This window comes from Microcebus murinus, chromosome 11 (assembly GCF_040939455.1).
Source record: "Microcebus murinus isolate Inina chromosome 11, M.murinus_Inina_mat1.0, whole genome shotgun sequence".
Taxonomy (NCBI): Eukaryota; Metazoa; Chordata; class Mammalia; order Primates; family Cheirogaleidae; genus Microcebus; species Microcebus murinus.
In genome coordinates, this window is record NC_134114.1 from 25,574,393 (window position 1) to 25,587,292 (window position 12,900).

The following is a 12,900-nucleotide window of genomic DNA, read 5'->3' on the forward strand; positions in this document are numbered from 1 at the left end:
GGTGGCAAGGTCTATAGGCTAATAAAGCTTTGTCCTAGACCCTGTTCTTTTTTTTTTTTTTTTTTTTTTCTGAGACAGAGTTTAGCTTTGTTGCCCAGGCTAGAGTGAGTGCCATGGCATCAGCCTGGCTCACAGCAATCTCAAACTCCTGGGCTCAAGCAATTCTCCTGCCTCAGCTTCCCAAGTAGCTGGGACTACAGGCATGCGCCACCACACCTGGCTATTTTTTTCTATGCATATTAGTTGGCCAATTAATTTCTTTCTATTTATAGTAGAGACAGGGTCTCACTCTTGCTCAGGCTGATTTCGAACTCCTGATCTCGAGCAATCTGCCTGCCTTGGCCTCCCAGTGCTAGGATTACAGGCGTGATCCACTGCACCTGGCCCAGACCCTGTTCTAAGCTGTGTGTGTGTGTGTGTGTGTGTGTGTGTGTGTGTGTGTGTGTGCGCGCGCGCGCGCGCCTTGGTAAGCTGACTTTACTAACTGCTGTGGCATCCAGTTAGGTTTGGGCAATGCAGGAGCTCTCTCTTTGTTAAACTGCTTCTTTTCCTCAATCTTTATGCCTAGGGATGGTGGCCTTATTCCCTCACCCTTCATTGTTAATGGAGCCACAAATTACCTTCCTTGGTTTCTGGAGGGGTGGGGGACCTACAGCCTCAAGGAAAAGTGGCCTTCCCTGTCTTTAAGGGCTGCCTTTTGACTGAATCCAAATTGTACATAACAAATCCTTTTGTTAAAAAACAGTGTAGCAGAGAAAGATGAGGCTTTTCTTGCCTCCTTTGGTGCTTAAAAAAGAACAATCTTAAAATCAGAAAGACATGGGTTCTCTACTCCTGTGTGGACCCTAAGGAATGACACCTCCTTTGTAGTAAAAAAACCCCCCAAAACTCAAACCATTAATCTTCAGTGACATACTCATTAACTCCGAAAACCAATTGCTGGACTAACATAATCTTTCTTTGGTATAGAATATTACAATACCTCATGTGGAGGGGGTTAAGAATCAGGCCATCCTGTTAAGAGCAGTTATCATTATGTGACACTGCGAAGGCAGAAAGTCTGAGAGATAAGGCTGAATCTATGTAACCTTGATCTTTCCATGTTAATTAAAGAAAGAAAAATGATATTGGCTTTTTAATTGGCTTGTCATTTTAAAGATGCTAGTCAATCAGTATGCTGCCACCATGCTAAGTTAACTGCTTATCTGGAAGCATTTACTTTAAAAGACATGAAGTAGAAATCAATCACATTCCAAAATATATGAGAATCAAATTCAAAATACTATTTCCAGAGGATTCTGAATGCCTTTCTCCATGTGGCAATGAGAATGTCACCATGCAGCTGCAAATGCTTGTTAAATATTATGAGAAGTATCCAGCAGTGGAAGGTCAATTAACTGCCTTCAAAAGAACTGTCTTCCTATAGTCTAAACCTGATCATCTTGAGTGGAAATTATGCTAAATGTAAAATTATGCTAAATGTAAAAAAAACAAGTAAAGTTCTTTATGTCCAAAAAGCCACAATGACATAGCTTATCATATTCTCAATTCAATATTGAGACTGTAAAATACAGAGAACCTGTTATATGGTTAATTTAGTTTGATTCCAAAATTCAATTTAGGAAGAGTATAGATAAAACAACTGAAGACTTAAGCTTATTGTAATGACCTATGGCCAAAAAAAGTGAAGTATTTCCTATTATTATAAACTGATCAAAGATACTCGAGATAGTAAATATTTAGTGATATCATGTGAAAGAGTTTCAAAGTATTGTATATTCAGTCTTTGAGAATGATATTACTACAAGTTAAATTTTACATTAGGACATAAATTATAATCCTACCAAAATTAGATATTTGATTTTAATAATGAAAAATTATAAGATTCTGTGAATTAGTGACAATAGATCTTATCACTATACTCCCCCTAAATAAATGGAAATAACATTAACTTCATAGGAAGAAAGGAACAGTGGGAATTCTATAGCCACCTGTCTTACCGACGAGTCCATCCTTAACCAACTTTCAATTTCAGTTCCCACTAAATATTTACCTTGATTTTTCCTGGCTCCCTTGTCCCCTTCATCTCTGTTTTCCTGCTCAATGAGTTCAGGTCTACCATTCATAATGAAGACTCAGATAAGGACAGTTTGGATTCCATCACTACAAAAACTAAAATACACCGATGTGTGTGTGTGTGTGTGTGTGTGTGTGTGTATGACAGAGAGTGATCAACAATCACAACATGAACATCAACACCAACACCACCATAAGAACCAGAACTAGTTTTGAAACCTGCTTTCACTTACTTACTGAGTGATCTTGGGCACTCTTGCCAACCTTCCCAAACCTCAGTTGTCTCTTCCTCTTATTCACAATGGCAATAAGATTATACTATAGGGTTGATGTGAAGATAAAAATGATGTATGTATCCTAATATGTACTGTAAGTCTTGATACAATGCTTAATGCACACAGTAGGTCCTTAAGAACAGTTTTTGAATCCAAATCCAAAGCCTCTGTATAACACTCTCACCCCCTGATCATGGGCATTAACTCCTGAAACTTTGCTTCCTGCACCTCATAAGGCAAGGGTTGGCTTCACACTCTGAGGCTAGGAGATAAAGCAAATGACTCATCCCGTCCACTGGAGCCTTAGTCTTCATACTTGCATGATGCAACTGCCTTCCCGTGAGCAAGTGAACCCTCGGTTATACAATTCATGTTTTTTTCTAGCTCAAAAGAATATTGACACCAACTTTAACAACAAATATTGACAGGATATCAGTCAATAAGATATGATTATCATTCATTTCTGCAACCCATACATCTCACAATATCAGTACGACTCAAAGCCAATAGTTTTTTCTCTCCCTGAAATGCCAATGATATTACATAAATTCATACATTGATTGTGGTGGGCAGGGGTAATATAAGAAATTATATAAGAAATGCTCAAACAAGGTGCTTGAAGAATGTTCAATAGTGTTAGGTAGAAAAAGGTTTTGCCCTATGAAGGAGCCATTTTCAAAATTTACCACAATCAAGAAGTACGGGAAGTACAGGAAGTACTCCTTCCTGATTAGAACTTGCCTTCTGTAACCACTGTGTGCAAATCAAGCGAAGTACCCAATTAAAGAAAATCAGAAGTTTGAAAAAGTTTATGTCTCCTCCATTAACAAGAAAAGCAGTCAGCATTTCATAGAGCACAGTGAGCAAAGCAAACCTTCATGGAGACCAACTGAGAAAATCCAAGCAACTGCATTATTAGAGAACAAAACTAAAGGCCTGGAGATAAGGCAGGGACTAATCTCCACTGGCCACATGGGGCCAAATGGGACAAGGAAGACCAGAAGAATAAGAGAACATTAGATTAACCACCCTGGCTAAGGGGTCTCATTTTTGTGTTAGTGAACTAGAACTGAAAAGTTTCAGACCTCCATTGTATACTACTTGTAGTTTATTTTATATATTTATGCATATAGCAAACTATATAATCCTCATTCCATAGCAACCATCTCAATTCCATTAATTTAATTCCATCTCAATAAATCCTCCTAGTATCTTTATGAAGTCTTAGATTCAAAAGGTATTATTACACATCAATATCTGGATGTCTGAGAATTATGGTGGGCAAAATCAGATGGATTAAGCACCAAGATGAATGTACTTTGAAATTGGCAAAGAAGCATCTGACTCTGATTTACCAAAGAAGTGAATTCTGTTTTCTAAATATCTGTATATGGTCACAAATCAGGGTTCGAGTGGAACATGTGGCCTTATGTATGAAGGCTGTATGAACACATATCAAACATGGTTACATTGAGCTTTAGTAGGAATGCTGTTGGCTAAACCTTATAGGAAACTGGTTCATTAAACACAAGTATCTGCTCTACACGAATTTATTTCCAATGAACGTAATCTAGTTTATAAGTCAGTTTAGAAGGACAGTTGAGCAATCTCCAGGAACTTTACAGGCACAGTCTTTGGAGTTTTTGATATTTTCTTTTCCTACTAGAACATGACATTCCTTGAACAAAGGGACAACAACTATACTCAAAGAGAAGTCAGCCATGTAAAGTAAAGAGAAAACAGAAGTCCAGGATAGGGCAGGGGAAAGCATTCTCCCCTTTGTGTAGGCCATGCATGTACCTACAAACCGGAAAATGCAGAATTGAGGAGATCACTGAGCACAAAATTGGCCAAGGTCATGGTCAGAAGCGATAAACTCTTTCCAACAATAGTGCCATTACAGGACATAAGGAAAGTTCTTTTAGAATTTATTATAATTGACAGAACTCTACAGCACTAGGGCTGCAATGAGTCAAAAATGTGACTTTTATATCTTTATGAAAGTGATTCAGAGCTTTTGCCAATGTATTTTCTTATTTAACAAGGAGTGCTGAAGCTTCCTATTGGATCAGTATCTGTGTCAAGCCATTTCTGCAGGTGTTTCTTCACAGGTAATCCGATCTCTTGCTGATGATCTTTTGCTGGGTGACTCAGGTATATTTCTTTCAGTAAGCACTTGTTTATTCCATCCCCTTCCAAATTTCCTGAGAAGCTAGTCCTAAATTCTGCTGCAGTTATAGGGTCACTCCCCCTGGATAAGGCGGAAGTAAAAGCAAATGACTGAGGGGTCAGAGGGACAGAGCCTGGCATGGAGAGAGGACCATCACTGGTGTTCTCTGAGAGACAGCCCTTCACTCCTGAAGAGAGAGCTGTGGAAAATACACTGGCTTTCATGCCTGTTGGCTAAATTTATTAACATAACATTCTCTTGCCAGTTTTTCAAATGGATCTCTGATCTAGAACAAAGGTTATACAATTTTTTCAATATTGAAAATTTAAAAAAACTTAGTGAATTTATGCTTAAATAACCATTTGCTTCAAATGTGAAACAGTAATATATAACATATAGACATCTAAAAAATATTAGAGTATAAAATATACACAAATATATTAAAAAGCAAAACAAAAAGGCATCACACTCAAATGTAGGTAGACATCCTGCAAAACAGTGAGTAGGATTTAATGAAGGCTCTGTCAGGCTCTGGGCAGAAGCAGTTAGTGCTGGCCACGTGCTCAGCTCCAGTGGAGTTCGAGGACGAAAGGTGCTCTGCATGAAATGGGGATGAGACCAGTCTCATTGAAAACTGCTTAGCACATTCACTCTTGATGAGTTTTAGCCCTAAGAAGGTGCAAGACAAGGACTCAGTCTCTCATACAGGATCTCAGCCAAGCTATGTGCTATCTCCACAACTATATCTAGCATATCTTCAATGTCACTATGAGATAGCAATTCTAAGGAATCATGACAAGTCCTGGTCCTGAAATAAAGTCATGCAGTGTGGTCAGGTAAAATTGCAAAATTATTAGAAACAATGAGGTGCACACAGGGAGAAGATGAGAGGATAAAGGGAGGAGAGAGAAAAGAAAAAGAAATTAAAAGGAAATCACACTGCAATCAAGCCTGCAAATTATAATTCCAAAATACATAAAAAAATCTAATATTTGGAAAAGTAACAAAATAATTAGAACAGGAATCCACTCTGGGTGAAATAAATTTGATAGGGCTATCGGACAAAAACTTTAAAATAAGGATGTATTGCCTTTAGGTATTTTCACCTGGAAATTTCATGGGCACTTTAATTGAACATATACAATCATAAACTCTTTTTCAGATATGTTTCTTGTCATATTTTCCCTATTTCAGTGAATGATACCACCATTTAGTTACTTACCCAAGGGTGAACACGGGGTATGTCCCTTCAATCTTGCCTCATGTTCAAATCACTCTCTATCAACAGGTAAACTGAATCAACCACTAAGTCTGATCTAGTCTATCTCCTAAATAGCTCCACATTTCTACAGTTTTTCCATCTGTGCCACTTCCACTTTAGTTAAGCCACGGTTATTCCTTGACTACAGCAAAGACCTATTTCTTTGTGAGGACAGAACATAAAAGGAAGAATCTCCCCCACCTAACCACAGTGGGATTGACTAGAATCAGTGGGAAAACTTGGGAAACAAGGACAGCAATGGACACAAACTATTATTAGTCTTATTTTTATATGAAGTTGCAAAGAAAGAAAAAGAAGGAAAGTAACCCAACTTATTTATAAGGCTAGTATAACTTCAATACCAAATAGGACAAAGGAATGTACAGGAAGGGAATAATAAAGACAAATCTCATTCATGAATATAGATGCAAAAGTCCTAAATAAAATATACCAAACAGAACTCAAGAGTGTATACAATATATATACAAGTTCATATCATATTCAGTAAATTCTATCTGAAGAATGCCAGTACAGCTCAGTAACAGAAAATCTATTCATGGAATAACCAATTAGCATATTAATAGAGAAAAAAAACATGTGATTATCTCAGCAGATGCAGAAAAATATTGGGACAGATTCAACATTCATTCATAATGAAAGATATAATAAGCTAGGAATAGAAAGAAACTTATTTTTCCTGATAAAGATCACCTGAAGCATTATTATCAAAATCAGGAGAAAGGCTTGGATGCCCCTTATTATCTACTGAAATTATTCCATTCAGCCCTCTATTAGCGGCCCAAGTCAGCACAATGAATCCAAAAAACAAAAACAAAGTAAAACCACTGGAAAAGAGATAAAACTTTCCTTATTATTAAACAATACAGAAATGGAAGAAATTTGACAGACAAATTGAGAGTTAATAGAGAGTTCAGCAATGTTACTGGATACATAATTAAAACACAAAAATCAACTGTATTCCTATACATCTCTAAGGAGAAAATAATAAATCTGAAAGAATCCCAAAGAACTGAAAAAGAGAGCTATATTGTATTCATACCTAGAAAAACTCGCTGTTTTAAAGGTATCAATCCTCACATACATAACCCATAAATTAAAAGCAGATAGCCAAACACATGGAGGTTTCTGGAAGGTGGAGCGCCCGGAGAGGGCATGGAAGCTGCATCTCCTTCTCACATGCCTTGCCCTACGCATCTCTTTGTCTGTATCCTTTGCAATATTCTTTATAATAAACCAGTAAATAGCACCAGGCCACACAGAGAGGAGGAGGGAAGACACAAAAAGCATCAAGCACAGAATCTGTCATCCTGGAATATTGAATCTGGCAAAGGGGATACAATTACAGGTCAGCAAATAATCAGAGCCAGATGCAGGGAGAGCTCACGCCACTTTAAAAATGGAATTCTGTGCTTAAAAAATCAAGCTAATAAAAAGATTTTAATGACTACAATTCCTACAAGTTGGGTTCTTTTTCAGAGATGCTTATAAAACTGAGTGGAAAAAGGAGAAGAAGAGAGAATCATCACATATCGTATTTAGAGTTCCTGCAGAAAAGACACAGTGAGTTTGGTGTTAGCTGCATAGGCAAAGCATTGTACGGCCCCTCCATGGAAGCCATGATGAACTCTTGTCTTTTCACGCGTAACTCCAGAAACAAGAAGAAACAAAAACAATTCTACCCAAAGGTACAGACCAAAAGGAGCACACGCCCAAAGGAGCCCAAATGATAAGTGGCCACGGAGAGCATCGCTGTGATCAGCCAGAAAGGCAGGTGAGTTAGCCTTGATCTCCTGTTTAACGTAGGACCAGTGGTGACCATTAACAAACCCTGGCTGTGGTGACAAGCCTGGAACCTGCTCAAGGAAATCCAATTGAAAAGCAGCCAAGGGGAATAAGAAGCTAGAAACAAAAGTTCCAGCTACTAGGATATGCACACATTTAATCTGAGTACATAGCTGGGGTGGGATGAGACCATTTGTTTCTAAATACTGTATAGGGGTTTCACCGTTTCCTTTATATAGATATTGTCCAGTTCAAGCACAGCCATCCACATTAGTTTTGTCATATTTTCAGTGATTTTTTAAAAATAAGAAGATATCAAAATAATAGCTTAAAAAATGATAATGAGAAAGGAATATCCTATTCTATAAATGTGGTTGAAATAATTGATCTCATTCATAAGGAAATTATCTCTCTATACCACACACAAAAGTAAATTTATGTGGGTTAAACTCCTTATGTGAGGGTCAAAATTTTAAAACTTTTAGAAGAAAATATAGGGTCATATCTTTATGACTTCGAGATAGAAAAGTAGTTTTAGTTAAGATACTAAGAGCATAAACAATAAAGGGAAAAGCGATTAAATTGATTATATCAAAATCTAACATTTCTGCTTAACATGAGCTCTGCTTCATGTAAATAAGACAACATAAACAAAATTTAAAAGACAAGCCAAACACTAGAACAGAGACTTCTAACTTTCTCAGTTCACAGTGCTCTTAGTGTCTCAGTAATTTTTCATAATGCCTTCAGGCCAAATAAAACATTTAAAAGTTCCATTCATTAAATAGTTAGGTCCCAACCTAATAAGTATTTATGGCCTAACAACTCAGTAGTGATCTGAAAAAAAAAATACACATAAATGAAAAGACAAAATACTATTTGTTTCATTTTAAATTAACTTATTAATACTAATAAGATGTGTGCATCTTGGATGCACACATGTAGTATCTTGGATACTACACAACTTTTTAAATCTTGGAATGAGACTGGATACCATATTTCCTGTTTCACATAGATTTTCAAGTGGTACTTGATTTTTTAATAACAGCAACCACTGAATAAACAGTTTCATAAAGATAGGATGTCATTGAAAGGAATATAGTGTGATCTAACCTTGAACTACCTTGAGCTAATAGTTCACATGACGTCCTCCAAGAGATGTTAAGTATACCTGTTTGCCTTTAAAATTTCTCTGTTTGCCTGGAAAATTTCAAATATTCTGTGGCACCCCAATGAGTTCACTGATTTACTCCTATAATATGCACAGACTGTATGGTCCAAGAATTTCATTTCTAGGCATACATATTAAAGAAGCTCAAATATTGAGGTAATAAGGCAATAATTACAAGGTGTTCATTACAGCAGGGGTAACCAACTTATGGCAAATTGTATAATTATTTCACTGTATATTACAATGAAATGATAGAAATAAAGTGCACAATAAATGTAATGAACCTGAGTCATCTCCCCAAACCACCCCCCTGCCTGCAGTCCATGCAAAAATTTGTCTTTGAGTAAAACAGTACCTGGTGCCCAAAAGGTTGGGGACCGCTGTCATTGCAGAAACCTATTGTAAAATAGTAGAATGTATAAATAAATTGTGATATCTAAATGACATAATATGAAACCCTTACAATGAATATATTAGCACTCCTTTGATTAGTGTGTATTTATCTCAAAAGCCTAATGTTGAGTAAAAACAAAGCAAGATAAAGAATGAGACATTGACTACCATACTATTTATAGAAAGCTTAAATGCCTAACAATCAATAGTGTATAATATGGCTACTCACATGTATAATAAAAGTACTTAACAATAAACAGGAGAGTAACAAACACTGGTTTCATGACCCTAGTTAACTCTGGGTGGAAAGCAAAGTAAGTGGAGTTGGGTTCAGAGTTTGTTACTACATTCTCTGTTTTGCTGGTATGTTTAAAATGTTTCCCAGTAAAAAAGTGTAAAACTAAAATAATACAACAATTTAAAAAATAAAATGTTACTACCTATTTGTAACCCTTTTACTATGGAAATCAATTTCATAATAAATTCCTTAACATTATCATCATATTTATATTCTTCTACCTTGGAAATTCCACATAGAAATTAAAACTAAGGATATCATTTTTTACGTGGGTCCAAAGATGCTCATCAGAAGAATGGCAATAAGGCATTGGCTAAGGAAATGTCTCTCCAGAGAAAAAAATGCCTCCTTAAGAAAACATAGTTACAAAGACTGTATAACACATGAAAAACTATCCTTGTTATGATAAATGAAGACGTATGTGTGTATGTGTACATCAATACACCCATATGCATACAATTATATACATCTATGTTTAGATGGAAGGAAAAAACATTGAAAGGAATTAAAGCAAAGCAGCAAAAGTACGTGTGTTAGGGTGATAACTTTATTTTTTATTTGTTTAGTAATGTGTTTAACTTGTTTTTACAACATAAAAAGTTTCAACTTAAAGAAAATAAAAATCCATCACTGAATGATTCAGTGTTTTAGGCAGTCTTTCATCTTTATGTTGAGCAATGTGTGTCCTGTGTGAATATTAGCAATCTCGTCCTCTGTGTTTGAGAGTATTTAGGTAGATATGCTATCTTTCTTTGCCAGAGCAAGAAAACTCTGCATCACTCAAATAGGCAGTGCGGCTGAAGTTCAGGTGAGCATGTAAGCACTTTGATCATTCCCATTAAGGCTTAATAATCAGAATGACATTTACCCAGGTAGAGGTGCTGCTGAAGGCTCAGGCTGCAACAAAATGAAATGTCTGATTCCTATCTGGCAAGAATGTTCAATTTCCTAGCTAACTTCAGCTGTGTTTTTATGACCACCACACAAATCAGCCACTTATCTCTGGATTCCTGATGCTCTGAAATATAGTGCGTGTAATGCAAAGAGCTCATCCTGTCTTGAAATAGAAGAGGGTGGAGGATGTTCTCCTGTTTCTGGGAGTCCCTGCCTGGTCAGTGGCGGCTCACTTTCACTCCGTGGTGTCCTGGGACAGATGATTGAAGCTTAGAGCTTAAACTCACACTTCATTGAAAGATGAGAACACAGAAGATGATAAATTGACAAAAGTATTTGTAACTACGGTCACGGTGACTTCATTTTCATTCCACTGCTCCTTAGGGAAAGTTTGTTCACCCACTAATTTTAACTGCCTAAATTGCCTTTGCTTAATTGCAAGTCTAGTCCACTTCCCCAAGCAACAGTGGACGGTACACTTGGAAATGCCAGAGGCAGCCCTGGGAATTGCAGGCCTGGCTCTCCCGCCAACACCGCTATGGCTGCTGCCACAGACTGCACCTTCCACCTAGATAAATTTCCAGAGGTTTAGCATCTCAAAATTGCACATGTTTTAAAAAGAACATTTTATTCTTATAAATTCTAGAAGGTAACCCTGGCCTTCTGTGCTGAAGTGAGGAAAGAAAGAAGTTAATAATACAAAAATTGTTTGTAAGGTTGACAGTGCATGACGCAACTTCTAGACGACTACTTCCTGGGGGTGAGGAAGCCAGTGAACAGGGGGTGCAGAGACCAGGCATGTGAGAGGGAAGCACCTGGAAGAGTAGACCGTGGTCTTCTAGCCCACTCACTGCTTCACTGCTATTCCCTTTGCTACATCACCAGTTCTGGCACTTCACCCCGTAGCTGCCCTAGTTTTATAGGCAGTAGTTACAGGCAAGAAGCAAAAAGTTCCAAAACAGACTTAGACTTGATTCAAAAGGAGAAACAGAGGCAGAGGCTTTTATTAAATCCCCCTAAATGAGTGACAGAGCCCACATACCCAGCAGGTCCTAACCTGTACCTTCACAGGCCTTGGGAAAATTCATTTAGCCGGCGGCAGAGGGAGTCTGCGCTTCCCAAATGTCCACACACACCTCCATATTTCCCAGCCTCCCTTTGCAGTTAGGCTGTGCTCACGTGACTGAGGTTAACCGGTGAGATGTACGCGGAAGCGATTTGTCACTTCCAGGCCAAGGCTGTCAACAGAGCCAGTCTGCCTCTTTCATCTCGCTTTCCTTATGAGGCCAATTGGAAGCCACGCATTTCAGAAGTCTTAGCTAGACGATGAAGCAGGCCTTCCAACCTCCTTCAGACATACAGAGATGGGTTAAAAATCAACCTTCATTGTGTTGAATTACTAAATTACTAGGCTTTCCACTTCTTTGTTCTGGTAGCAAAGTCTATCCCATCCTGACTGACACTTGGCAGCGAGTGCATCTTTCCAATGCTTGATTTTGTGAGACAAGACTAAACTCTCCCAGCAGATATAAAAAATTGATAAATCGGAGATAGAGAAAGAACCCTGGGCTAGGAATCAGAAGAGCTGGTTGTGGTTCGGATTTGACCATGATTTATAGGATATATTTGTGCAGGTTTTTCCACTTTTGTAGCCCTCGGGTCCTTAATCAGAGAAGAGTTTTTTAAGCCTTTTTGTTTTTAAGACTTTTTGACATGTAACCCTTTCTTAAAACAAAACCTTTCATGAGGGCAGGTACATAAAGCTCACAAAAGGAAGACTGCTTTTACCTTTAAACCACGCCCCTGCGCACTCACTGTCCACTGAGGCCCCAGGGCCTCCTCTCCATTTCCGTGGAACTCTGCAGATCCACGGGCACTGAGTACAAACCGCTGGCTCGGATGGCCCCTGCGGCCCGCGTGGAAGCTGACATGCATTCCCAGTGACAGCAGCTGTTTCTCACCCGTGCCACAGGTCACACTGCACTCTGTCCAGCGGCCGTACTGCCAGAAGTACATTAGCTTCTCCACATCATTGTCAAGGCCATCTTTCCGGACTGTGTACTCGTACTTGATGCCAGGGTTAGTCACCTGGAAAAGGAGCTGAAAGGCAAGACAGAGGTCACATCAAACTCTGTCGTACTTCATACCGTAAACCACAGGCATGTAAAAGCATCACACAATGTCTAGTATCTAAGAGTGGTTATGGGAGCATGCATTGGAACAAATGCCATCAAACGGATCTATGTCTATGTCTACTTCTCTGCATCTACACCTATATTTATGCCTGTATATCTATCTCCACTTCGATATCTGTGTCTCTTTATTCTCCATTCTTTCTTGCCTGGATTCCTAAGGGAATTCCAGTTCGTGGAAACAGGAGGGCTAATTACATGGGGACCACTCTGAGGGAATGGTAAAGAGTGTCCTTTCCAACAATAGGCGGGTGGGTCACCCTGCCCACTTATGTACTCACTAACTTTGTGAATACAGGTAAGTGCCATCCTTTGCCCATATACGAAGTGAGGATAATAATACTACCTACTGATAGAATTACTGTGA

The 12,900-nt window shown here is 38.3% G+C and overlaps 1 protein-coding gene across 1 annotated transcript in view; it reads right to left on the bottom strand.

Annotated features, from left to right (window-relative positions):
* ADAMTS12 (ADAM metallopeptidase with thrombospondin type 1 motif 12) overlaps positions 1-12,900 on the bottom strand; it is a 305,201-nt gene that overhangs the window by 60,409 nt on the left and 231,892 nt on the right. The window contains exon 16 of the mRNA XM_020290052.2: positions 12,303-12,441. Within this exon, the coding sequence (XP_020145641.2) occupies positions 12,303-12,441 (139 nt within the window). The remainder of the gene's footprint in view (positions 1-12,302; positions 12,442-12,900) is intronic.